The sequence below is a fragment of the Globicephala melas genome, chromosome 4 (assembly GCF_963455315.2).
Source record: "Globicephala melas chromosome 4, mGloMel1.2, whole genome shotgun sequence".
In the NCBI taxonomy this organism is placed as follows: Eukaryota; Metazoa; Chordata; class Mammalia; order Artiodactyla; family Delphinidae; genus Globicephala; species Globicephala melas.
The window spans coordinates 71,319,734-71,345,357 of NC_083317.1; the positions used below are offsets into that span (position 1 = coordinate 71,319,734).

Here is a 25,624-nt window from a genome sequence, read left to right on the forward strand (position 1 = left end):
GAAGTTTTATTTTATTTTTTTTGTTTTTTTGAAAAACTAGCCACAATCCCATCACTAAGAAATAATCGATTTTAATATTAATTGAATATCAATTGAATATTCTTTTAAGGATGGTTTGATATGCTGTGTCATATCCCATTCTGTGGATGAAATAAAGTATGTTCAACCAATCCCCCATTATCGGACATTTTGATGGTTTCCAATTGTTTACTGTTATACACAGTGTTGTGATTAAATTCCTTGTATATATATATTTAAACGAATTGTTTATTCAAAAAAGGGGGGGAGCGTTAGAATGGGTGATGAGTCATCGGAGAGGGCAGGGCAGGGAGCACAGCCCCTGCTGGGAGAGGACCAGGGGTCCTGGGAGCCAGCAGGGCCACCCAAGGCCCACCAGCTCTCTGGGATTAGAGCAGAGCTGCCTTACTTCAAGACTTTACACAATTAAGTGTGTCCGAGGATCCCCTGGGAATCTTGGTAGAATGGAGATTCCAATTCAGTAGGTCCAGGGTGGGGCCTGGGTTCTGCATTTCTAGCAGGTTCCCAGGTGATGCTGACACCTCTGGACCTACCTCATGCCACCCTTTAAGTAGCAAGGATAAGGATGAAGATACCCTTAGCATAAAAGATGAACACAGGATGCAGCCTGTGATAACAGGACTGGAGATGTTTCCCTCAGAATTTGGCCCAGTGGTTTGTAAAAGCCCCACCTTGTCTCTACCTCACAAAGGCCAGCAAGAGAAGGGGATTCTGTCCACCTGATGCCAGAGCTGTAAAGGGAGAAGCCATGCATTCTGGGGGCCATCCTGGAGGTGTAGCAGAAACAAAGTCAGAAACCTCCAAAGGGACAGTTTCAGAGAAGACAGCTGGACCAGTGAGAATGTCCCCACCTGGAAAGTGCGTGTATTTTCCTTTAGCTTTTTATCATGGAACAGTTTATTCACCCCCTTAAGTAGAATAAACCATCATATCCCATCACCAGCTTTGACATTTATCAACTCATGGCCCATTTCCTTCAACCATCTGGACTATTCTCAACAGATCACTTCATTCAGAAATGTTCTTAAACATGGCTCCAAAATATAAATCCTGTCTTTAAAAACATATAGGTTTTGTTTCTATAATTCAAAAAGATACATGCACCCCTATGTTCATAGCAGCACAATTCACAATAGCTAAGACATGGAAGCAAACTAAATGCCAATCGACTAATGAATGGATAAAGAAGATGTGGTATATATATACAATGGAATACTAAAGAATACACAAAAAAGAATTTAAAAAATACAGTGGTGGAAGAGATCAGAGGCAAAACATTCTCTGACATAAATCGTACCAATGTTTTCTTAGGTCAGTCTCCTGTAGCAATAGAAGTAAAAACAAAAACAAACAAATGGGACTTAATCAAACTTACAAGCTTTTTTTTTTTTATTGCAGTACGCGGGCCTCTCACTGTTGTGGCCTCTCCTGTTGCAGAGCACAGGCTCCGGACGAGCAGGCTCAGCAGCCATGGCTCATGGGCCCAGCCGCTCCACGGCATGTGCGATCTCCCCAGACCGGGGCACGAACCCGTGTCCCCTGCATCATCAGGCAGACTCTCAACCACCACGCCACCAGGGAAACCCCAAACTCACAAGCTTTTGCCAGCAAAGGGAACCATAAACAAAACAAAAAGACAACGTACAGAATGGGAGAAAATACTTGCAAACGATGTGACTGACAAGGGATTAATTTCCAAAATATACAAACAGCTCATATAACTCAACAACAACAACAAAACAACCCAGTCGAAAAACGGACAGAAGGGACTTCCCTGGAGGTCCAGTGGTTAAGACTTCGCCTTCCAATGCAAGGGGTGCAGGTTCGATCCCTGGTTGGGGAGCTAAGATCCCACGTGCCTCTCGGCCAAAAAACCAAAACATAAAAACAGAAACAATATTGTAACAAATTCAATAAAGGCTTTAAAAATGGTCCACATCAAAAAAATCTTAAAAAAAAATGGACAGAAGACCTAAATAAACATTTCTCCAAAGAAGATCTGCAGATGGCCAATAGGCACAGGAAAAGATGCTCAACATCACTAATTATGAGGGAAATGCAAATCAAAACTACAATGAAGTATCACCTCACGTCCGTCAGAATGGCCATCATTAAGAAGTCTACAAATAGCAAATGTTGGAGAGGGTGTGGAGAAAAGGGAACCCTCCTACACTGTTGGTGGGAATGTGAGTTGGTGCAGCCACTGTGGAAAACAGTATGGAGGTTCCTCAGAAAACCAAAAATAGAATTACCATATGATCCAGCAATCCCACTCCTGGGCATATATCCAGACAAAACTATAATTCAAAAAGATACATTCACCCCTATGTTCATAGCAGCACTATTCACAATAGCCAAGACATGGAAACAACCTAAATGTCCATCAACAGATGAATGAATAAAGATGTGGTACATATATATGATGGAATACTACTCAGCCATAAAAAAGAACAAAATAATGCCATTTGTAGCAACATGGATGCAACTAGAGATTATCATACTAAGTGAAGTCAGAAAGAGAAAGACAAATACCATATGATATCACTTATATGTGGAATCTAAAATATGACACAAATGAACTTATCTACAAAACAGAAAGAGACTCACAGACACAGAGAAGAGACTTGTGGTTGCCGGGGGCAGGGTTGGGGGGCATGGGGGAGGGATGGACTGGGAGTTTGGGGTTAGCAGAGGCAAACTACATTTAGAATGAATAAACAAAAAGGTCCTACTGTATAGCACAGGGAACTCTATTCAATATCCTGGGATAAACCATAATAGAAAAGAATATAAAAAAGAATGGGCATATGTGTATAACTGAGTCACTTTGCTGTATAGCAGAAATTAATACATATTGTAAATCAACTATACTTCAATTAAAAAATAAATTTAAAAAATAGAGTGGGTGTGTGGGGGTCCCAAAGGGCACTTTTGTCCTCCCAGGACTTTTCCCTTAGCCCACAACTTCCTCCCAGGTAGCCCAGAGTTTCTTTCCTAGGTTAGGGGTGGGCTCCTTCAAAGCCCCCCACTCAGTCCCTCTTCCTGGCATTAAATCCTAGCTGGCCCCTCTTTGGCTCCAGATGATGGGCGAACCTGTTCCTTTCCTCGCAGCTTCTCTGGAATGAGTCCCTTTAAGTACCCATGGGCCTGGGCCCAGAGCTTTTGGACTTGATTATTGGGCAATGACTTTACACAATCTTATCCCTCCCCCTAACTGACATTTAGCCCAAGAGACTGCAATGTCCCATGTTGCCAATAGGTGGTGCTGCCTAACACAAAAGCACTCTTGCCTGGGAGTTCTGAAGATAGATTTCAGGGATCATGATTTAAACTAATAATTGCTTGAGAGAGTGTGCTGATATAGCATTGCTACGTAAGGGTGAGGGGACAAATTCACCCCCTACCACTGCCATCACCACACAAGAATAGCCATTTTAATACCAAAAATGTAGGAAGACAAAAATCTCAGAGTAAAGACAATCCCTGCAATTGAGCACATTTCATTTTAGGAAAAACTCAGTTGCTTGCTTCTGATTCTTAACATGTCACCTCAGGCCAGTGAAAACTTGACCCTAGGCCAGCACTGGCCTTGGACTGGCCCTCAGGACCCCTGTTCTACCCAAGGATTCCAGGAATTTGTGGCCTCTTCATTCCCCAAGTTCAAATTTCTGTAAAAATCAATTTGCTTCAAATTAAGAACACATTTATTTTCCCATTGTGCAGCGAGACAAATATGCTAGATCTTTCCTCCACTCGTGGCCGCAGTGGAGGAGCGAGCCACTTTAAAGCAGAGCCATCTCTCCTTTTAAAAAATGTTTTTGAACTTAGTTGATTTACAATGTTGTGTTTAATTTCTGCTGTACAGCAAAGTGACTCAGTTATACATGTACATATTCTTTTCCATTATGGCTCATCACAGGATATTGAATATAGTTCCCTGTGCTATACAGTAGGACTCTGTTGTTTATCCATTCTATATATAATAGTTTGCATCTGCTAACCCCAAACCCCCATCTCTCTTAAAAACACAGGTCCGACCACATTATTCCTCTGCTGCTGCTTCTCTGCCATCTCCCTTTGTCTACAAAGTCAGAGTCAGAGAACTCAGCATTTCACACCAACGTTTTCATGATCCAGGCCTGCCTTACTAGCTAGGATCACACGAAAGCCACTTCCAACCCACCCCAGAAACTTAACAAAAGGATGGGTGCTAAACTTGCCAACTTCAGTTCTCAGGACATCTCCATACCGTTACACGTGCAGTTCCCCACACCTACAATGCTTTCATGCCATCTCACCTTCCTGGCATAGGCCTGCTCCTCCCTATCACGTCAGACAATGTCACCTCCTCTGGGGAGCTACTTCCTCTGATCCCAAGGCACCTGGTGCATAATGATCTGAGAGCACTCATCACCTTGCAGTGTCACAGTCCCCTGGGGCACAGAGTATGTCTGTTCAACTTGTATCCCCTCTTCAGGGCTTGACACAGAGAAGGTGCCCAATGAATCCTCACTGATTTATCGATTCTCCATGTTGGCAAACAAACCTGGGTCAGCTTTTTCAATATCTTTCCTTAAGATCTTCAAAATAAACCCAAGAGATGCTGGCAGAAGCTGGCAGGCTGATCAGAAGTGAGAAAAACAGCAGGAAACCCTAGAGTTTAGGGAACTGTGTGTCTGGCAAGAAAAGTATTCAATACATTGGTTCTCCTGACCCCCTGAGGAAACCCCAGACGCTTTGGCATGCCCCTTACAAAAAATATTTCTGAAGTGTATTAGCTCTGCCATTGTTTATCAAAAAATGACATTTTTCAATGGAGTCCAAAGTGCCCATGCTCTATAAATAGGGGCAGCTTTGCAGCAAAAAAACAAACTGTTTCCAAAAAACGGGGGTGCGGGATGGGAAAAGAAGACAATTGTACACTTAGAGTTGTTCAGTGTATAATGTAAGCTATTGATTGGTAGGGACAGGCAGGAACATGAAGAAATAAAATGTATTATGATTATAGTTTATTGGGTACTTACCATGGCCCACACACTTAGCAAAATGTTTTACCTATGTGACCTCATTTAATCCTCACGACCATTCTATAAAGCAGGAATTACTCTCCCCCAGTTTACAGGCTCAGAAATGTTGAGAAATTTTACCAAGATCCAACAGCTGAGAATGAAATCCAGGTCTAGCAGTGATGCCCAAAGGTAACAATACTTTTTCCCTTCTATGATATCATATTTGACTAATTTTTTTTTTTTTTTTTTTTTTGGCGGTACGCAGGCCTCTCACTGTTGTGGCCTCTCCCGTTGCGGAGCACAGGCTCCGGACACGCAGGCTCAGTGGCCATGGCTCACGGGCCCAGCCGCTCCACGGCATGTGGGATCTTCCCGGACCGGGGCACGAACCCGTGTCCCCTGCATCAGCAGGCAGACTCTCAACCACTGCGCCACCAGGGAAGCCCCTATTTGACTAATTTTTAAAAATTGCAACTAAATATAATTTAATTCCTGCATTAGTGAATAGGATACACAGAACACATTTGGATCTGAAGGCTAAAGACCTCCCAGGCCTCAGGGCCCACCACACAAGCCATCCTGGAGCCCCAGACACTAAGGAGAGTGGCTCAGACTCATCCTGAATGGCCTTTGTTTTTAATAAACCCAAACCACCAGCTTGCTTTGTTATGATTTATCTCTTTTCCTAAAGTTCAGAGGATAATATGGTGAAGCTCAAAAGGCTAAATTTCTTCTTCCAGTAAATTCCTTAGAAACAGTAAGAACCAGATTAATAACCTAATCCTTAATGGGTCAAAGCTGTCGTGGTCCGAGCACAGGTTGGAAGAAGAATTTCCAGACACAAAGTATTTTAGAAAAGAATGAATTTATTGAGAACAGAGAGCAGAGCCGAGTTAGTGAGGGGCTCTGCCAATACAGCGGGCCCACTTCCTGATAGACCAGGGAAAGCCGACCCCCTTTGTGGGCTAGTAGCCAACTTTTATAGCCTCAAGACAAAGAAATTCCTGCTGGCAGGATGGCATTAGGTGATTGGTCAGGATGCTACAAGGTTATGACCTGGTGATCATTTTGCCTAATATGGAGTTGGGGGGCTGTCTGGTTTAGACTAGGAGAGCCCATGACAACAGTTGATAGGCGGGTTTGCTTAATTCCAGAATTTTTGTTCTGTGTCCTTGATGTAGGTTGTCCTTGATGTCGGGCTCCACATTCCCCCCTCTTCTTATTTATGGGCCAAATCTTTGGCCCCTTAACACTCCGCTCATGACTAACTATCTGCCTATCCTCATCTGGGGCCATAGGAACCCAGGGTACTGGGGAAAGAGGCGATGACCTTTCCTAGCTTCTTCCTGCTGGACAGGGGCCTTGTGGGGCCCTGGGTCCCAATGCCCGCTCTCCGTCAGGGTGTATTTACGGAGGGAGATGAGAGCCCGCAGAATGATAAGGCGGCTTGTTCCAATGTAGTTCATGTGCCAACTGGCTGGTATCCTTGTTGTATCACCATCTGGAGTTGAATCTTTTGAACCTGTCAGGAGACGAACTTAGATAATGTGTTGATAATGCAGGGGCCAAACAACAAAACAAAGGCCATCAGGATTAATGGTCCCAGCAAGGGCAATAGCCATGTCCATATCTGGATCCCCATAGAGGAGAGGAGGCTGGAAAGCCAGCTGGGGGCCCTGTCCTGCTCTCTCTTTTAAATCTTCTATTAATTTGATGTTTTTCTTTAGACTCTGAAGGTCTTCTTCAACCTGGCCGGAGGTATGAACATAGAAGCAGCCTGTCTCATTTAGTAGGGCACAGACACCGCCCCCGCCCTCCCCGCCACAGCTGTTATATAACATTAAGGGCCCTCCTGTTTTGTAAAACCACCTTGGCCAGAGAGCTTAGGGCTGACTGCTGTTCCTCAGTGGCTGCTACCATAGTCTTCCAAGACTCCTGGACCATGATGGTGAGATGGAGAACGCTCCTCTCTAAGAGGGGTATGCCTGCAAACCAAAAGAATCCTCTAAAGACACAATGTATTATTTCGGGCCGATCAAGAATTGGGGTATCATAACCATGTCCCCCCCAATCAGTGGTTCATTTTTGTCTCTCTGGGACAGGTCTTAAGGCCTCCTTGAGGAAGGACCCAAGGTTGGGAATGCCTCCCGAGGAACCTAAATCCTTTGTAGTCATAATGGTCGCCTCTGGGACCACAGCAATAATTGTGCAGGAGCCCCCAAAGTGTGGGAAGATCCAGATAGACCCTGTTACCACATAGAAATGAAAGTCCGGGGCCCCTCAAGGATACCCCGCTATGGGTCCCCAGATCCAGGCCCTGACCTTTTGGGAGTTTTCCTCTGGAAATAGACTGGGGTCCCATGGCCTAGGATTATATTGGGAAGGACAAACTCTGAGGAAGTAATCATCTACACAAAGGGGAGAATCCGGGCTCTGACTGATTATGAGTGCGATGGGGGAATTGGCATAACAAATTTCTGAATGTTAGTTGAATTGTGTTATATTTCGGAGGACAGTCTTGTCGGGAGGTTAAACTAAGTGTCTGGTGGTCACACCAATCCCCACATATTTAGTTCCCAGGGCCAAGCTGTTTATGCGGATATGGTCTTCATTAATATATTTCTTAGTCGCATTTTTCCTTGAATTTTCCCAACACAAAGTGAAATTATCTTCACATACATCATATGCATCCTCCTCTGACCAGGGATTCCACTCCAGGCTAGTCTGATTAAAATTGAGGGTGTAGATACAAAGAGAGTCATTTAGCCAGCCCCCAATGGGTCCCCATCCATCCAGGTTGGAGATAGTCCTTTAAATTATGTCTTTTCCAGTATGCACAATCCCCCGATTGTAGGTCGTAGGGCATCTGATCTTCATCCAAAAATAGATTCCTGAGAGAGCTTTAGAAACAAACTTAGAGTGTCCTTTAATAATTCAATTAAACTTTTTAGCAATATAACATAACAGCAAGGAACTATCTGGGAAGTGAGTCTTGGTAACACAGACCTTAATTAACAAAACTAGAATTTAATATTCAGTGAAACGTAATTATTCCCCCCCATTGTAAGGGCATTAACCCTGCAGCCAGGGAAGGCTTTATCCCATCAAATAAATGAGGTTTGTCAGGGAGCCGGAAAAAACCAAGCCGCTGTCTTGGATTTCCCATAGCCCTGACTGTTTGATTGACAGCTATTGTTTACCCATTTTAAATTCCCTGATGTAGGAGCAGACTGTTGCCATGTTTTAAGGGCATCAGGATGGCAAAAGTCTGGCAATGAGGGGTTAATTTTTGTAGAACCAGAATGAACTTTATCTACATGCGCCATAATCTTCATAGATCATTGTGAAATACTACTTATTTACTCAACCAAAGTAACAAAAGGATTTTAAAAGCAAATATAAATCACTTAAATGCAAGGTAATTCACACGGCCTGTTATCAAAGGCAGCATTCCAAGAAAACTTCGTTCTCTTAACAGAGAGAGAGAACCAAATTCCAGTCTGGTACCAGCTGACTGTTAATAACAAAATTTACTTACTTAATTAATTTTAATTCAATCTTAGAAAGTCCTTTCTATAAATCTTGAAGAGGCAGTATTTTTGCAAAGGCAGTTCAACATCTTAAGAAAATTGTACCGTGTATAAAACTCTTTTCTCGGGGCCCACTTTCCACAAACCTTTTTTTATCACTTTCTGTATCCATCACTTTATTTTCCCATTCAAAAACAGCTACCTGTAAGTCAGTCCTACTTCCTTTTTCCTTAATAAAATGCAATTCCATTCTTCATACCTTTTTTACTAAAAACATACATCCTACTTTCCTTAAGCAACCATGAACTGTCCTTTATATCATCACTCTGTAGATTGGTAAACATACATCCAAAGAATAATTTTTGAAGAATGTGCTTTCTTATAGTAAATATCTCAGTGTGGCACCAACACATTTTTTAATAGTTCCAAACCTTTTGTTTCTCTGTAAAAGGAAGCCAGTGTTCAGTAATTAATGTTTCAGTATCTTATTTTATTTGGAAATGGACTAGGTATTTAATAAACTTCCATCCTTTAACTTAATTTAGCACAACTCAATGTTTTAAGTTGTCGACCATCTGGAGAGATTATTCTTAAGTAGACATTCCTAAAACATAATTATTCCTAAAAAGTTCACCCAAAGCTCTTTCTCATTTGTATTTTCTTTTCGTAAAAGTTTCTTCATCTTTTTTTTTTTTTTTTTTAGTTTCTTCATCTTGAATTATTTTCATTGCTGACAAACTTGCAGCAATGAAATAAGATCTTATTTAGTTTATATTAAACCTAGGCACAATAAAAGTATTATACCTAATGTTGATGGCTCGAAAGACATGTCTATATTAATTAGATCAACAAACATAAACATTAACACCAGGTATTAATTTAATATTGAATATTTCCCAGTTCACATGAACCTGAAATTTATTTAGCTTAATTTTTCTTGTTTTAGAATTGTTTGATTTGTAAGCGCTTACCTTTCTTCTAAGCCAATTAAATAGAGCTCACTTACAAATTAACCTCAGCAATATTATCCAAAGACAAAGACACATGCTGAGACATACACATATATCCAGACAGTCAGAGATCTCATTGTTTCCACTTGAGATTTAAAATGTCTCTTTGCCTCTTTTTTTTTTTTTCTTGGCTTGAAGTTCTACTCATTAACCCAAGGCTGAAGTCTCAGGCAAAGTGGGCTGTGTTTGTAGCTCAAGGACATGATAAGAGTTAGCTTCAAACTTTTTCCTAGGGATATTTTTGTTCTCTCAGGGTCAGGATTCTGAAAAAAATATTTCAACAGGCTAGCTAGCTTTTCTAACTGCACATGCAAAAAGAACCCCTTTTGCAATTTCAAGAAAAGTTTTATTTTAACCAGTTTTCTCTGGAGTCTAAAGAATATTGTAGCCATCCTGACTGAAGGAACCTAACTTGTTTTGAATTTGGGAAATGTCAGACATGGGAAAGGGAGCATGGACTCTAATAGTGTTCATGTCTCCATTTGCTACTTCCCTTAAGGGAAGCATATTAGAATCTGTTTCCTAGCGTTGGGCAGTCCTCCACCTTTTGTGGGGAGGGGAGAGGAGGCTTTCGCCCTGATAAGGAGGTGCCTGTTGGGGAGCTGTGGGTTGAGGCAGGGGCGGGGGCTGAAGCAAAGGGGGTTGATGGGGTGGGGGACAGGAAAGGTCGAGTAGAGGGTCGCCTAGAAGATCTGATGGAGAGGGAGACAGAGGGGGTCGGAAGGATAAGGCGGCAACAGAAAGGCACATGCGGCATGAGTCCCTTAGCTCCAGATTCTGACTAAGGGCCATAAAGGTCTGGACATGAGGAACCTCTGAGTCCTTTCCTTGTTTCCGGCAAAAGAGATCAAGTTGGAGGATCGTGTTATAATTTAGTGTGCCATTAAGAGGCCATTGTTCTCGGTCCCCCAGTTTACACTGAGGCCAAGCCGTGTTACAAAAGAAAATGAGCCTCTTCTTTTTGAGATTTTTCAGGGTCAATTTTTTCCAGTTCCTGAGGATACAGCCGAGGGGTGAGTCTGAGGGAGGCTCCCAAGACGTACCAGAACCCATTCTTAGCCTGTTTGCCGTAGAATGGGGGTACTGAGAGTCACCAGCTGACAGAAAGCGTCCCCTTTGTGCCAGTGATCTCTTCGTGCGACTAAGGCACAAAATGGGCCGGCCATCCCAACAATCGCGTCCGACTATGAGAGGTGACCCCTGAGCGTGCGGCTAAGGCACCATGCGACTCGGGCAGGGAAAGAAAGAAAAGAGAGATTCCCAGGACCCACTGTTTGGCAATTCCCTGAAACGTGAAAAGGCACTCCTGGGATGGCTCAGAGGCAACACCTAGGCCCCTGTAAGTCAACCTGGACTGAGAAAAAGGGGAAAGTTAACAGAGAAGACAGGCTGAGGAATCTGCCTTGTAGTCCTGCCAGGAAGGCGGCGGCCAAGGGGAGGGGGGCTCAGTGTTTTGCTTGAATCAATATGTACCCCATGGTGCACGGAAGTTGTCTTACTGGGGGGGGGCAGAAGCTGTAACAGCCTTGGCTGTTTCGTGACCCCCCCATCCTTTCATGGGAGTCTTCAAGCGGCAGGCACCCTAATGGCTTTTAAATGCCTGACCCGAGCCAGCACAGTACCAATCGGCCTAGTCCTTAGTCAGAAAGAAGACAGAGGGAACCTCACCCATTCTGGGCGGCAGTCACTGGGGCAAAGTGAGCCGTGGAGCCTTCAGAACACACCAGGGCGTGGCCCTGGCCAGAGCTCCTCTGCTGCTTCCCCCGCAGCTTGCTTGTTCACAGAGGGTCCCAAGAAATGAGGAGAGGAGGCTGGGGAGGAGATCCCCCAAGAGGTGTCCCCGTATGGGCCACCAAAATGTCGTGGTCCGAGCGCAGGTTGGAGGAAGAATTTCCAGACACGAAGTATTTTAGAAAACGGTGAGTTTATTGAGAACAAAGAGCAGAGCCGAGTTAGTGAGGGGCGCTGCCAATACAGTGGGCCAACTTCCCGATAGACCAGGGAGAGCCGACCCCCTTTGTGGGCTAGTAGCCAACTTTTATAGCCTCAAGACAAAGAAATTCCTGCTGGCAGGATGGCATTAGGTGATTGGTCAGGATGCTACAAGGTTATGACATGGTGATCATTTTGCCTAATACGGAGCTGGGGGGCTGCCCGGTTTAGACTAGGAGAGCCCATGGCAACAGTTGCCATGGGGGTTTGGTTAATTCCAGAATTTTTGTCCTGTGCCCTTGATGTAGGGCTCCACAGAAGCTATTAATAGGTAGCATATAGAAAAGGAAATATAAATGGCCCAACTTATGTTTTAAATGTTTATTCATTCATTAGAGGAATGCAATTAAAACTATCAAGACACCATTTTCCACGTGTCATACCGTCAAAAATCAGAAAGCTTTGGTACCACATGGAAAGCTCTCACACACTGGTGGCTGTAACATCGGGAAGAGCCTCCTCTGTGGGGAGAAAACTTTCCCAACTGGCAGGATCCCTCATTAGCCACACACACCCTAACTGAGGAGCGCTGCTTCTGGGAACTCATCCTTCAGATTGCCTTGCAAGTAAGGAATAACCCACATTCGCCATTTATTGATGCAATGGCTATAACTGCAAAGGACTGGAAACAACCAAATATCCCTCCATCAAAAGGGGCCTGGTTAGATAGATTATCGTAAAACCCTATCCATGCAACCCTAAACAAGAGTTCTTTCAGTAAGGCCATGGAGCTCTTCAAAATAGTGAAGAAAATTAGAAACACACGGGAAACTGATGTTAAAGGCAGCCTCTGGAGAGGAGAGGTGGCAGCTGGCTGGGGAATTTCACTGTATACTCTTTAGTACCTTCTGAATTTTGAACCATGTGAATTATTAGCTATTCAGAAAAAGAAACTTAAAATACTTATACATATTGAGTCCTTCCATGTTATGAAAGTTTCTGGCTTAGCTCCCACTAATTGAGTTACTGTACTCTGTCCTGCGGTATATCCTGCCTCATGGAACATCAGAGATAAAACCTAGGGGCTCTGAGTCATGTGGGGCTCTGCCCACTGCCAGCCCCGGAAAGGGAGAGACCTGTTAGGGTCAACCAGGCCTGCACTTCCCCCACTCCGTCAACAGGTGGCGCTACAGGGCCTGTGGCCTGGGACAGATGGCAGTGGCTTGGGGAGCCCAGGAGCCTCGGGGTGCTGACCAAGAGGCAAAGAAGCAGGCAGACACAAATTAGTAACATAAAATAGAAACTAACTTTATTTCTCTGGAAGAAGCAGATATTCATAGCCGGGGCAGAAACTTTGGCAAGAGGCTGGTGGGAAAACAAAGAACAGCACAGGGGAAGAGCTGGGTCAGAGGAAGCACTGGTGTCCCTCCAGGGCAGCTGCCCCCTTGGTCTCCTTCCAACCCTGGGGCCTTGGGCCCTGGTCCCTGCCAGAGAACGATCTGGCACCCTAGCTCTGCTACCTGAGCCACCTCAGGCTATTTCCAGGCACAAGATCCTAACACCAGCCAAGTCCCATAACATGTCCATAGTGAGGCCACAAGTCACATTCCGTCCGACACCCCAACTGCCGCCAGGGGCTCCCTGGGGAGGGCCCCCGCCCCACGCCCTGGGTGCTGGCCCACCTTTCTGCATGGCCAACACATCCTCCCTGCCCGGGGTCAAGCCTGGCTTCCCCGCCGGCAGGGCCTGGCAACACATTTCAGCTGCAGGCCCCACCAGGGACTGAAGCCAGAGGCAGGTCAGCCACAGGGCCTTCTGAGGCCACCCCCAGGCCTGCCTACAAGAGGCTCCCTCCTGCACCTCGGCTGGGTGCACTGAGAGCTCCGAAGTTGCAGGGACAGCGCTGGGTGAGGGAGGGACAGGCAAGGCGGGGCTCCCAGCCTCCTGCTGCCTTGGCCTCGCTCTGCCACTGGGGGCAGCAGGTGCAGCAGGTCCTCCAGGCCTGGCAGGGCGTCTCCCCACCCTCGTCAGATGGACAGGCTCAAATGATTCCTTCGGGGCAGATCCTCTGGGTCTCCAGACATCTCAGCGCCTAAAGGATGGGAAACCACCAGAAAGCCCTTCCATCAACAGGGGTCGCTGCAACAGAGTATGGAATGTCCAGTGTGGGCGGGTGCGAGAGGGGCCTCTCAGGGTCAGCCAAATCGGTTGAAAACTGGTGGTTCTAGGCACTAATTTTGGAATTTAGCATCCTGGGATGACTTCTTTAATAAACTAAGAATAAGACACCAGCAGTATCGTGTTTTAGAGTAACTGATGCAAATCAGTAAGAATAACCACGAGGTAATGGCCAACGTTCAGCGATGGCGTCCCACGGGCCAGACACTTGCTGTGCGGTGCATCCCTCATTAATTCTCCTAACCAGTTCTACGAGGTAGGCACTATCATTTACACACGTTTTACAGATGAGGACCCTGAGAGGTCAGGGAAGGAGCATAAGCGGACGCCACGTGGGATCAGAAGGCTGGGCTCCAGCTCCAGCTGTCTGCCGCCAGAGGAATCCAACACACCCACCCCGCCAGCGCCCCCCAGGGAAGGATTTCACTTTTTGACTTGATAAAACTTTCATTTGTATGTATTTATACTCTACATCAAGTATGTTATTTATATATCTATATATTGTGTTATATATACACGTACATATTTTTTATAGGAAAGTAATGGATTTTTTTTTGATTAGACATTCCTTTAAAAAGGCATTAAATCTTTGTTACTTTAAACTGAAATAGGAAATGAAGAGGTGAGAGAGATTTGTTTAAACCACTGGATCCTAAACTGCTGCTCACTGGAGCCCGGTCAGGAAGCAAGCCCCCTGCAACCAGAGAGGCTCCAATTCCTTTTACTCATTAGCTCGTTTGAACAAAGCGCCTGTGAAGTCTAGATAAACGTGCTTAGGAGAAGCTGTTTTCTCCGAGAACTGTCTGTGTCCTGGGATCGGGACCCCTTTCCCTCCTCCCGCCTGGAGCCCTGTGTCTGGCCGTGTGTGGCTGTGAGCTGTTGGCTTTTCCCAGAGTGACTGCTCCAGGACACCCCGGGGACAGGAAGGTGGCTGGGGCAAGGTCTGCTCACTTGTGGTGGGCTGGGCCGCAGGAGCCCAGCAGGTGGCAGCCAGCCTGCTCCAAGTTCCAGTCGAACATTTCCAGCACTTTGTGGCACTCGCCTCGTGGCCGCAGACCCAAACCAAAGAGCTGCTCCACCTGAGGAGCAGAGGGTGGTGCCGTGGGACACACTGGGGCCAAGGGGTGCTGGACCAGGGCGGGACAGAGGAGAGTGAGGGTGGGGGCAGGGAGCGGGAGGGTTGGAGGAGAGCCGCAGAACCAGTCTTCAGGGTCCCTGAAAGCCAGAGTGGGCAGGAGGTGGTGGTACCTTCAGATACTGGGCAGCCCTCTGCACGCTCCAGCTGTGGCTCTGCAGGGCCGCCTGGCACTCCTCTGTGGTCACCCCATGCACCATGGCCTGCAGCTGGGCACACCCACCCACCTGTCAGCACCACTCGGGCCCCTTCCTCTGGGTCCCTCGGGCCCCTGCCCCTCCTCGCCCTGTTAGCCTGGCCCACTACTCACCATCTGGATCTTCTCTGCTGGCCGTCCAGCCTCTGGCCCGTCCCCGGGGCAGCCCCTCTGCGGCAGCCGAGCAGCGGCCCTCAGGGCTGGCAGCTGGGCCCCTGAGTTGCTGGTGTTGGTGGAGAAGTTAGCCTTGGGGTCTGGGGCAGCCTGAGGCATTGGTCGAACGGTGGCAGTGGGGGCAGCAGGAGCTGAGATGCCGGGAGGGGGCAGCAGCAGGGGCACAGGCATGGGGGTCGGCTCTTCGGGGCTCCGGGTCTCACGCAGGAAGCGCTGGTAGCGCTCCAGGTAGGGTGGGCGCTCAGGCAGCAGGTAGTAGTGGGTGCTGCTGACCTTCTTGCCATCACGGACGATGGGTAAGATGCAGGGGCCAGCCCGGGGGCCAGGTGCCTGGATCACCTGGGGTGTGGCATACTTGGGGTCTGAGGCGAAGCTCTGGGTGGTGGGCATGGTCTTCCCAGGTGAGCTGGAGAGCCGGGGTGGCAGCGGGGAGCTGCCGCGTGGCACCAAGGGGCTGGGGGTCCTGGAGCCTTGTGGGGACAGGGGCTCCCGGGGTGGTACCCGGGGAGGGGAGGCAGGTCCAGGCCACCGCCCCGTCTCCTCCTCGCCCGAGGGGGCTGGAGACAGCTCCCCACGTGGGCGTGTGGGCCTCGGGGGGATGGGCACACGAGGGGGCACCTGGGGCTTGTCGTCGCCCACCGGGCTTGGCGAGGGGACCAGAGAGCCGGCCGGGACCTGTAGCTGCCGCATGCACTCCTGCTGCAGCGCCTGGAAGATCTCTGCGGTCTGGGCTGAGTTGGGCGGCTTGCCCCCACCCTGAGGCGGGAGGAACAAGTTGTCCTCCAGGGCAGGGAAGAGCCGCGCTGGCTCAGGCACAAAGGCGTAATTGGTCTCGCCCTGACTGGGCCCAGCAGAGAGCCCTGCACTCACGAGGGTGCTGTTGATGGAGCAGACCTCAAAGTCATCCTCATCCTGGGCCACGTCATCGTAGGCAGGAGGCGGGGGCAGCGGGCGCGCATCCCAGTCCACCACCGGCGTGGGATGCAGGGGCCGGGGCAGGGCCCGCGAGGGGCTCTGCGGCGGGGTCTTGTCCAGCAAGGAGCAGGCATCCATGGCCAGCTGCGCCAGTGAGGGCGCACAGGGCCGTGGGGCCGGGACCACGGGCTCCTCACCGAAGTCGATGAGCGTGACCTCACTGCTCCCGTGGCCCGCTTTGGTGCCCGGCACCCGGGCAGAGGGCTTCGCGAGCCACAGCCCACGGGGCAGTCCTGGCTTCCGCAGGCCCAGCCTCTTGAAGTCGCTGGACAGGGGGTCTTGGTCCTCACTCACAGGGTCGTAGGTTGGTTCTGCGATGGAAGGTAGACCCCAACAGGGAGGCGGCGTCAGGCAGGCCGATGGGAAAGGTGGGGTGTGGGGAAGACAGCCCACCAACTCCCCACTCCCAATTCCCCCAGAGGTCAGCCCTCAGCCGCCAGAATTCTCTGCACACCCAGACCCCATTCAACAGGAGGGCAGAACCTGTGCCGGTGGTTGGCAGCCCTCTATGGGGCCTGGCGAGCCCCTCCCTCCATTTCAGCTAGAGCAAGAACACCCCACACCTGCCTGCCTGACACTCCTCCATCAACACAAGATCCCATATACCCCGGCTCCTGAGCCCTGGTTAGTAATCCCTACCCCATTACGGCACACCATTAGTGCAGGCAGGGGGCTATGGGCCATCTCCCACCATCAAGGGCAATAGGAGCTATCCTTAGAGAGGACAGAGCTCCTGATCAACTGGCATAAAGCCCGGACACGGCCTCGGCAGGTCCCAAAGGAAGTGAGGCAGGGCCAGGCAATGGCGGACAGTGGCAGAGTGGGTGCCAGGACCACACTCTTGTTCCCGAAGCCCAGGCTTTTGGGGGTTGGGGGAGAGGCAGGCATGCCGGGCCAGGTCAGCGGCAAAAGCTCACAGCACACACCCACTTCCCCTCCCACCCCGGCCAGCTGGGGCTCTGTACCTTCCAGGAGGAGAGAAATGAGAGGAGAGAGGGGGCGGGGGCGGGGGCCAAGGCACCAAGAGCAGCCCCACTTACTCTGAGTGAAGATGGCAGGCTGAGGAGGGCGAGGTGGAGGTTCCCCTGCGAGAAAGGTCATGCGGAGAGTAGAGGGGGCAGAGCAAGGACAAGGGAGGGGAGACAGAGTCAGACAAGAGGGCAGAGTGTGGAGGGGGGGAGGCGGGGGAGAGAGAGAGAGAGAGAGAGAGAGAGAGAGAGATGTGAAAAGGGGCAAGTGAATGCACAAACCCAGCAGCAATGGGAAGCAATGGGGCGGCAGGATGGGAAAACTATGTTCCGGAGCGACAGGCCCTGGATCCGGGACATGGATGAGGCTCCTGGCCAAGATGGAGCCCGTGGGGTGGTTTTGGCAGGAGAGGAGAGCAGGATTAGGGGGAGCGAGGAGAGCCAGGATCTGAGCACGGCGGGAAGGAGGAGGGAGGAGGGAAGCTGAGCAGGCAGGCCAGTGCGGGCCAGACCGAGGATGCCCACCTCGGCGGATACAGCTGCCTCTTGCCGTCCGCCCCACGCCCAGCCGGAGCCAGGGACACACCTGTCCCCATGCTGCCCTGACCCAGCCAGCTCGGGGTGGCCTGAGGAGACAGCATCCCTTCCCGGGCAGCTGATGAACTAGGGGACCAGGGCTTGGGGGCCCTTACTTTTCACCCTGCCCAGATGCTGGGTGGGTCTGGAGGTGCTCAATTCCACACTCAGCAGGTCGGGAGGGTCCATGGGGTTTCCCAGATACAGTCTGTGGGGAGAGACGCAGGTCAGAGATGGGTAAGGGTGTGGGGCGGCGGCAGTGAGGGCACCCTGGAGAAGGTGCTGGGCCTGTCCCCTGGGGTCAGGCAGAGGACAGAACCACGTCATCCAAGCCCCTTGCAGACGCAGGCCTGGAGCCCAGGACTTCTGACCCTGGTAGCTCCCTTCTGTAGATCTAGCAGGAACCAGGGGAGGGTACAGTGGAGAGGGGGCAGAGAAAGAACTCCTGACTGTAGGCTGAAAAACCTAGGACTGTAGGAGCTCCAAGGACACCCCAAAAGGGCAGAGCTGGCCCTCTGTAACCCCAAGGCACCCCAACCCATGCCCAGCAGCCACCTGCTGGCACACTCTCTTCTCTCCTGCCAGGCCCTGAGGCGTCTGGGCCACAATGCCCCAGCCAGGGTGGACAGGAGGCATCCTTCTGCCCCACTGCCAGGAGGTAGGGTATGGGCCGGGCTACCGCCATGCTCCCAATTCACCTGCAACCCCTGTGCCAACTCTCAGCATCTGGGACGTAGTTACTGGGGCTGATTACAGCCCAGAGGAATGGGGCTGGGCTGGCCATGGCACGCCAGGAGCAGGGCAGAGGGTGCCGGGCCGCCTACTGGAAGGTGTCTGCCTTCTCCGGCCCCAGCTCTCTCAGGCCCTCGCCTGGCTCCTGTGAGGCAAGAGACGGGCACCCTCCCAGGGCTCAGCGTTCTGGTGTGCGGGGCAGGGGGTGAAGGGCCTGCTGCGCCACGCCCCCGGGGCAGAAGCCTGTCAGAAGTCAGAGGAGAGAGCGCTGCCCGGAAGCCCCGTGCTGCCAGCACAGAGGCTCGGAGGCCCAGCAGGAGGAGCTCCAAGTGGCACCCTCGGGCGGGGCCCCCAGGAAATGACTAATTCTCCTGTGTATCCTCCCCAGATGCCCCCCACCCCATGACCTCGTCTTTTCACTTAAAGGAGGCTGAACCCCCCTCCCAGGTACAGAGTGAGCAGGCAGGTGGGCACTCTGAAGTTTCCCCGTAGGGAGCTTTTTCTGCACCTTGCACCCCTGGGCCTGAGCCAGCAGCTCCCACCTCCAGGACTCAGGTCCTACCAGCAGGAGAAGGGAAACTGCCACCCAAGTGCTGGGGATCATGAGCAGCTTTCCTACTGAACTGCTTCCAAAGGCTGTTCCCAAGTCCATTCTCCTAAAGCCAGTTTGCCAGGGGGGCTTAAGGTGTGCACCCCGGAGGCCATTTATCCTTTGAAGCTCCAACCCCAGTTCTGCCGACAAGGAAAAGCTGCTGAACAAGAGACCCTTGGCCCACGGCTGTAACTGGGACCTTGGAGGCCCAGAGAGCCTGCATGCCCAAAGAGGGGCTGCTGGCCCTGGAGCCCCCAGGCGGGACCCTGCCAGTACTCACTCATCGATCCTGTCAGGGAAGCCCCAGCAGTGCCGGGGGTCACTGTCACCATGCCCTGTGTGAATGAAGCTGTTCTGCAGGGGCTGGCTGATGTCCTGGGCTGACAGGCCGGCCACAGAGGTTACCACGTTGCGAGGGAAGGGCCCCACGCACAGCGTCCGTGTGTTCTGCCCACGCCACCAGTAATTCTCAGCCCTGTGCAACAGAGATGACATGGTGAACACCAGGGAGTGGTGGGACAGTCCCAAGGACTGGGACCCTTTTTACACCAAGCTCTCTTTAGCCGTGGTATCTGACCACTTTGGCAGGAGGGAGCACAAGGGCTAAAGGCCCAGGATCAGAGTAGCCTGCCACCAGCCCACCTCCTCCCAGCAGTCCCCCAGGACCTGCCAGTCACCCAGTACAGGGCCTGGTATTTGCACGCAGCCTTACCCTAAGTGCCCTAGGTGGGTCAGACAGCTTTTCCTACAGTTTACAAATACGGAAACAGGTTCAAACAAGTGACATGACTTGCCTACAGTTACCAGAAAGAGTACAGCAGATCCAGGATTCAAATCCAGTTGTTAATCCATGAAGCCAGCGCCCTTCTCACAATACCACCTTGCCTCCCTCCTCGCCTGGCAAGGCCTAAGCCCTAGTCCTCTCCTAGCCACCCGATCTCACTCTTCAACCCAGTTCCAGGAGTTCTGAGCTACAACGGCCCAAGGGAGAACCATGGCCTTAGGACTGGGCTTGGGGCCAAGCCCTCCTACCACAATCCCATCTCCTGCAGTCAGCCCTCCAAGTTTTGGAAGCACCTGGGGCAACCCACGCTATCACATCACCAGTTTACACATCTCCAGTGCCTTCCACCACCTCCTGCCAGGACCGTGGGACCCCCACTCTGGCCCCCATCCACCTCCTTGGGAGGAGAGCTCCACTCTTGTCTTCAACAAGGGGTCCAGAAGGGAACCCAGCCTCCCAGCGTGGCTGGACTATGGGACCACCAGCCCCTCGCTCTGACCTCAGACACAGAATCTGTTGGCACAGCCTAAGTCCAGGCCTGGGGTGGGGGTGGGAGCCGGGCCAGGTGGGCAAGAAAGAACAGAGCACCCTCCTGGACGCTTCCAATGCCCCAAATCCAACAGGCCACGAGGCTCCTGCATCTGCTGGGATCACGCACACCTGAGGACAGGCACAGAAGCTGGGCTAAGGCGGAGGTGGTGACAGCCTCGTGCTGCTGCTGCAGCGGACGTGTGTGGCACCAAGCTGCGTCCGCTCACTGTCAGCCTCCCACCTGCACAGCACCTGTCCACAGCGGGAGCACAAAGAAAGGCTTCCTCCAAGCTGCAGCCAGACCAGAGGGGTTGGGGGAGGTGGAGGCTGGAAGGAGGCAGCGAGGCCCGAACACCTGGACCCCCCTCCGCGAGGTGATGTGGCCACTGGGCCAGTGTGACCCCCAAAGAGCCTGTCCCAGAGACCTAACGTCGAACCCCACAAACACAGCAATCCTTGGGGAGCCAAGAGGCGTGCAGGGGGAGGGACAAGAGCCCAGCCTCCTTGTCAGCAAGGCTGCTGACCAGCCACCACAGACACAGCAACCCTGTGATTACCACCCAGCCCCCCTGGGTGGGAAGGGCAGGAAAGGAAGGAAGAAGGGAGGACAACACCCGGAAGGGACAAAACCCATCCAAAAATAGCAGGGCCATTCCAAAGAGAGAAACGTCTCCCCCCCCCACACCCCACACCCCCAGGCCGGCTGAGGCCAAGGAGGCAGGGTGGGGAGCCCCTGGCCCCCAGACCCCGATGCTGCTCTCACCCAACACCCATGGGCCCCCTGGGTCCCACGGGCCCCTCCACGGAACAGGCTCAGACACCAAGCCCATGGCTGGACGCTAGACTCTGCTCTCCACACCTCTTCAGAGATGCTCGTTAACTGAGGTAGAGAAGCAGTGCAGAGCGGAACAGACTCGCGTCCAAGGCCAGGTTTATGCCGTGACCACACCCTCCCAGTGGATCCTGAGCAAGACCAGATGGGCAGGAGGTCACTCCCTCTGCTCCCTTCCTTTTGCTAACAGACCCTCACTCGGAAGCCTCCTCTGGACCCACTTCTGAGAGCAAGAGCAGAGCCAAGCCTACCTCTCTGTTACAGGTATGGCCAAGGCTAGAGCCAGGCCCAGAAGGAAGGGCTCCCTTTATCACTGCTGGGAGTCCTCACATCAAGTCTCAAAAAAGGAGGTGGGAGGTGAGGGGCAGGAGGCACGACAGCCCTTGCTACTGGGGAAGGAGAGTGGGGAGTGCAGAGTATGTATAAGAAAGACCCCCTTGGGAATGACATCCCAAGCACGGAAGCAGCTTCCTCCCAACGAGGGTCAATTATAACTCCCGAGATGGCCAACGTTACGTCACGCTGCCCACTGGTCCCCCTCCAAGGCTCAGTGGGGCGGAGATACCAGCAGCCCAGAGAGGACCAGACCAGCCCTTCCCACCCAGCCTGCTCTGGCCACACCTCCCTTCCCCTTCCAAGAACAGCCCAGAGACTCCATGGCAAGTGGAGGGCACAGTCCCCGCAGCAAAGACAGGCACCTCCAGCAGGCTGCCCGACAGCATCCTGGGACAGGCAAGATGTGAAGCAGCACCTGGGAACCACCGAAGGCTGCCCCAGCTCTCCTGGGGACCAGCCTCTGGAAACCTCAGCCCATTATCCCAGTTCTGGCTTAGGCAGCCCAGAAATGGCTGACAAATGTGGCTTAAACATTCTGCTCAAAACACTACCCCACGCACTTCTCTCCAGGTGTCCCCGGCAGCCCCTGGCCCTGAGGGACAACACACCCCCTTTGCTTCCCCCTCTCCCACCCACCACAGGAAGCAAAGGCTCCAGGGACCAGGCCAGGCCAAGGACCTACACATGGATTTCAAAATCTCTGTCCCCCTTTTCTGGTTTGTGAAAACAGAACATCAAAGTTCTGTCAGCCATCCCAGCCTCCAAAGAAGACCCCCTGGAAAAGAGTGGTCATCATCTGTCCCTCACAGTCTAGACAGAGCCTCGCAAGCTTGGCTCACGGGACATCTGGTGTCCTCTCTCTGCCTGCCGCCTGGTACCCCGAGAAGCCCTGAGTCTAAAGAATCAGTCAGAGCCAGGGACAAGGGTGCTCCAGACTCTGGCTAGGAGACAGCTTCTGCAAGAAGAAATCCCAGTCTAACAGAAGAGCACAGATACGAGACAGCTGAGAGCCAGGCTGCTAAAGGAAGATGGAGAAACAGACCGAGACCCACACGTACAAACCCAGACCCAAAGGGACACCCACGAACAGAGCCCACCCACCCGGAGACACGGAGACAGAGCCAGACAAACACACACACTTGGGGCACCAAGGAAACAAGGGGGCATTTAAAGCTCTGGTGCCACCGACACACAGGCCCACTCCCAAAGCCTCACCGGCTGTCATGCCTCCTGCCCCTCACCTCCCACCTCCTGAGTAGCTCCAGGGACCTGCGGCAGGCACTGTGGTCCAAGTCGGCTGGTGGCCCTGGAGGAAGAACCCAGCAAGCCCACACTGGCAGGCAGTGGCGGTGGAGCCAGCAGATGGGCCAACCCAAGCCTGTGATGAAAGGGCGGGGCAGGGCCCGCCCACGGTGGCCTCCCAGGAGGAGCGGCTCCCCTCTCCCCTCCTGTTCCCCGCCTCACCCCAGTGGTGACCCAGGTTGCCAGCTCCAGAGACAAACGCCCCAGAAACACACAAAGCCCCTGAGTCACCCCTACTGAGAGCAAGGGATGAGGGAAGTAAAGACCTGGGGACTACAGGGCACAAGAGGGCTCAGGTCCAGGGCCCTCTGGCTCCTGGAGGTGGGAATGGCTGTAGGCTCAGATTCTAGCTGAAGGTCCTGCCATGCACCTCCAGAAGGGCCCCCAGCCTAATCTTCCTATTTCCAGAATGCTCCCCGGACTGCCACGCCTGCATTCCCTTCCCTGGCCCCTTAGCTCCAAACCACACACTACGTATTCCTTCCTGTCCTCCAGGCTTCTCTCCTAGCAGCTTTCCAGCTTTCTGTCCACCACCACTAACTCCCCAACCATACCTCCCCCCGCCCAACTTGCTAGGATGTCATTCTTAATTCACAGATACTGGGCCCGAACGTGAGGGGAGCCCCAGCCTGAGGAGGAGATGCTGGGGCCACAGCGCGTGCGGGCCATGCTCCCCCACAGCCAGCCCGGGCTCCAGGGCCTACCCTGTCAGTCTGACTCAGACCCAGAAACACTCCCTCTCAACAACCCCCCATGAGGCACAAGGTTTATCCAAAGGTCCCAGACCCCCCAACCTGAAGTCCAGGTAGGAAGGGCTCCGTGGGAAGTCCCTGCCTGGCTCTGAGTCAGAGGGGCTGGGAGTGCGGGGGATTTCCTCTGCCTCGCTCCTCTTCCGGGTCCTCCGTGCTCACCCCCTACCCCAAAGGCACCTCTAGCCTGCCCCACCGCAATCAGCTTCTCAGACACCCTGGGGATGAGATAACAGAGGGTGGCCTGAGCGGTAGGGGGGCCTCCACAGCAGGCAGGCTTGAACTTTGGGGGCTCCAGGTGGGAGACCTGACTCAGGAGAGGCTGCCTGCAGGCAGACACTTGTTGCCAGGTGTGAGGGGGATTGAGGGGGCAGGAATAGAGACCCTGTGAGGGCAGCCCGGGGACAAAATGGCCAGGTGGGAGGCCCAGCAGAGGACGGAGGAGAGCCCTGGGAAGGCAGAGGCTGCCAGGAAGAGGCAGGGCTGCTTGGGGCTACTGAAGGGCACCCAGGTGGGAGTCCAGAGTCCTTATCCTGGGAGGAGAGGGAAGAGGTGGGGCAGGGGAGGATAAGAGGAGGAATGTCCAGGAGGAATGTCCAGGAGTCCCAGCTGGGCCCCGAGGCCAGGCTGCTCCACTTCCTACATCCCACCATTACGGCAGTGAGGCCCCAACCCACAGAGCCAGCACTGGAGCCTGGTGGGAAAAGGGTGACAGAGGAGACGCTAGGCAGGGAAACCCCCCTGCGAGCCACCGCACCTGCATACTTAACCCCAAGCACTCAGGAGGACCCAGGCCTGCCCTCCCCTCTTGCTGCAGGAGCCCTGAGAGGGGCTGTTGCCATGGGGACCTGAGAGGCAGAACGGCTCTGGGCCCCAGGCCCAACCAGTCTGCGCCCTTCACAGCGGTGCAGGCACAGCCCCCGCGCTCCCTACCTCCCCTCAATGACGGTGATGACATCGTTCATCTGGATGTGCAGCTTGTCTGATTCCTCAAAGTCCTGAAGGGCCCGCATGTCAGTGGGCTGGGCCTGGGGGCAGAGACAGGTCACTAACCACCTCAGGCTGACACCTGCTCGATACCCCTGCCCCGGGGGCAGATCTGCCCTCACCTCCAGCAGGAAGTCTCTCAGTGCCACAAAGGTGGGTCTGTCCTCTGGCTTGTGAGCCCAGCACTGAACCATGACATTGTAGATGTCCTGGGGGCAGTCCTCGGGCCGGGGCAGACGCTCCCCCTCCTTGTCAATCTTATGCAGGATCTGGTGGTGGGGAGGTGCAGTTTGAGGACAAGCAGAGCACCCGGCTCTTCACCGCTCATCTTCCCCCCAGCCCACGGAACAGCTGGAACTGCTGGCCGCCATGCCTGTACCCCAAAGAAGAGCTCTGCCTGTGCCCTGGGCCTCTGACCCTTACGCCTAGGTCTGGGGCCTCTGAACAGGGGGCCGTGGCAAAGGAGGACTGCGAAAAAGCCCAGGCCGGCCTGTTCCTGACCACTGGGGGCCGTGCTCTTTGCTCAGCTTACCTGAGGGTGTCAGGCAGACACAGGGCAAGGGAGACAGGGATTCCAACAGGTAGGAGCCAGTTCCAACAGGGCCAGGTTGGGAGACAAGGATCAAATCAACCCCCAGCCACGCTGTGGGGAGCATAGCCCCAGCCCCCTCACCTGACTGCCATTGAGGCCAATCCAGGGCTCCTGGCCATAGGTGAACATCTCCCACAGCGTGACCCCAAACATCCAGGTGTCGCTGGCATGGGAGAAGGTGCGAGTCTTCAGGCTCTCAGGGGCACACCTGGCAGAGGCAGGGGTCAAGCAGAAGGCCTCTCAGAGCACCCCCACCCCCTGCATCAGCGCCAGTGGACCCCAAATGCTCATGCACAAGTGTGCCGTTGCCCCGCATGCCCAGCTTCACAGTAGGTGCTGGGGGCGCAGTGTGAAGTTAAGGACTTCTTAACTACGGGGTGCACAGACTTGGACAAGATTGTCTCTGCTCAGGTCTTTTTTCCACACGCGGCCTGGGGTGGGGAGAGGAGGATGTTCCCATGTCAG

General features: G+C 52.5%; 1 protein-coding gene across 20 annotated transcripts in view; it reads right to left on the reverse strand.

The window, feature by feature from the left end:
* Positions 1–12,807: 12,807 nt before the first annotated feature.
* Positions 12,808–25,624, reverse strand: part of TNK2 (tyrosine kinase non receptor 2) — a 39,844-nt gene continuing 27,027 nt past the window's right edge. For 10 of the 20 annotated variants that reach the window (XM_070045457.1, XM_060298214.1, XM_060298213.2 and 7 more), the window contains exons 7-16: positions 25,241–25,367; positions 24,690–24,836; positions 24,514–24,608; positions 19,327–19,521; positions 17,839–17,930; positions 17,219–17,263; positions 15,144–16,489; positions 14,947–15,042; positions 14,650–14,777; positions 12,808–13,612 (exon numbers count right to left, since the gene is read on the reverse strand). In XM_070045457.1, the coding sequence (XP_069901558.1) occupies positions 13,606–13,612; positions 14,650–14,777; positions 14,947–15,042; positions 15,144–16,489; positions 17,219–17,263; positions 17,839–17,930; positions 19,327–19,521; positions 24,514–24,608; positions 24,690–24,836; positions 25,241–25,367 (2,278 nt within the window). In that variant the 3' untranslated portion in view covers positions 12,808–13,605. Of the gene's footprint in view, positions 13,613–14,645; positions 14,914–14,946; positions 15,043–15,143; positions 16,490–17,218; positions 17,264–17,838; positions 17,931–19,326; positions 19,522–24,513; positions 24,609–24,689; positions 24,837–25,240; positions 25,368–25,624 lie in introns of those variants that run through there. The other 10 variants (XM_060298207.1, XM_060298210.1, XM_060298211.1 and 7 more) reach the window with 7 other exon arrangements.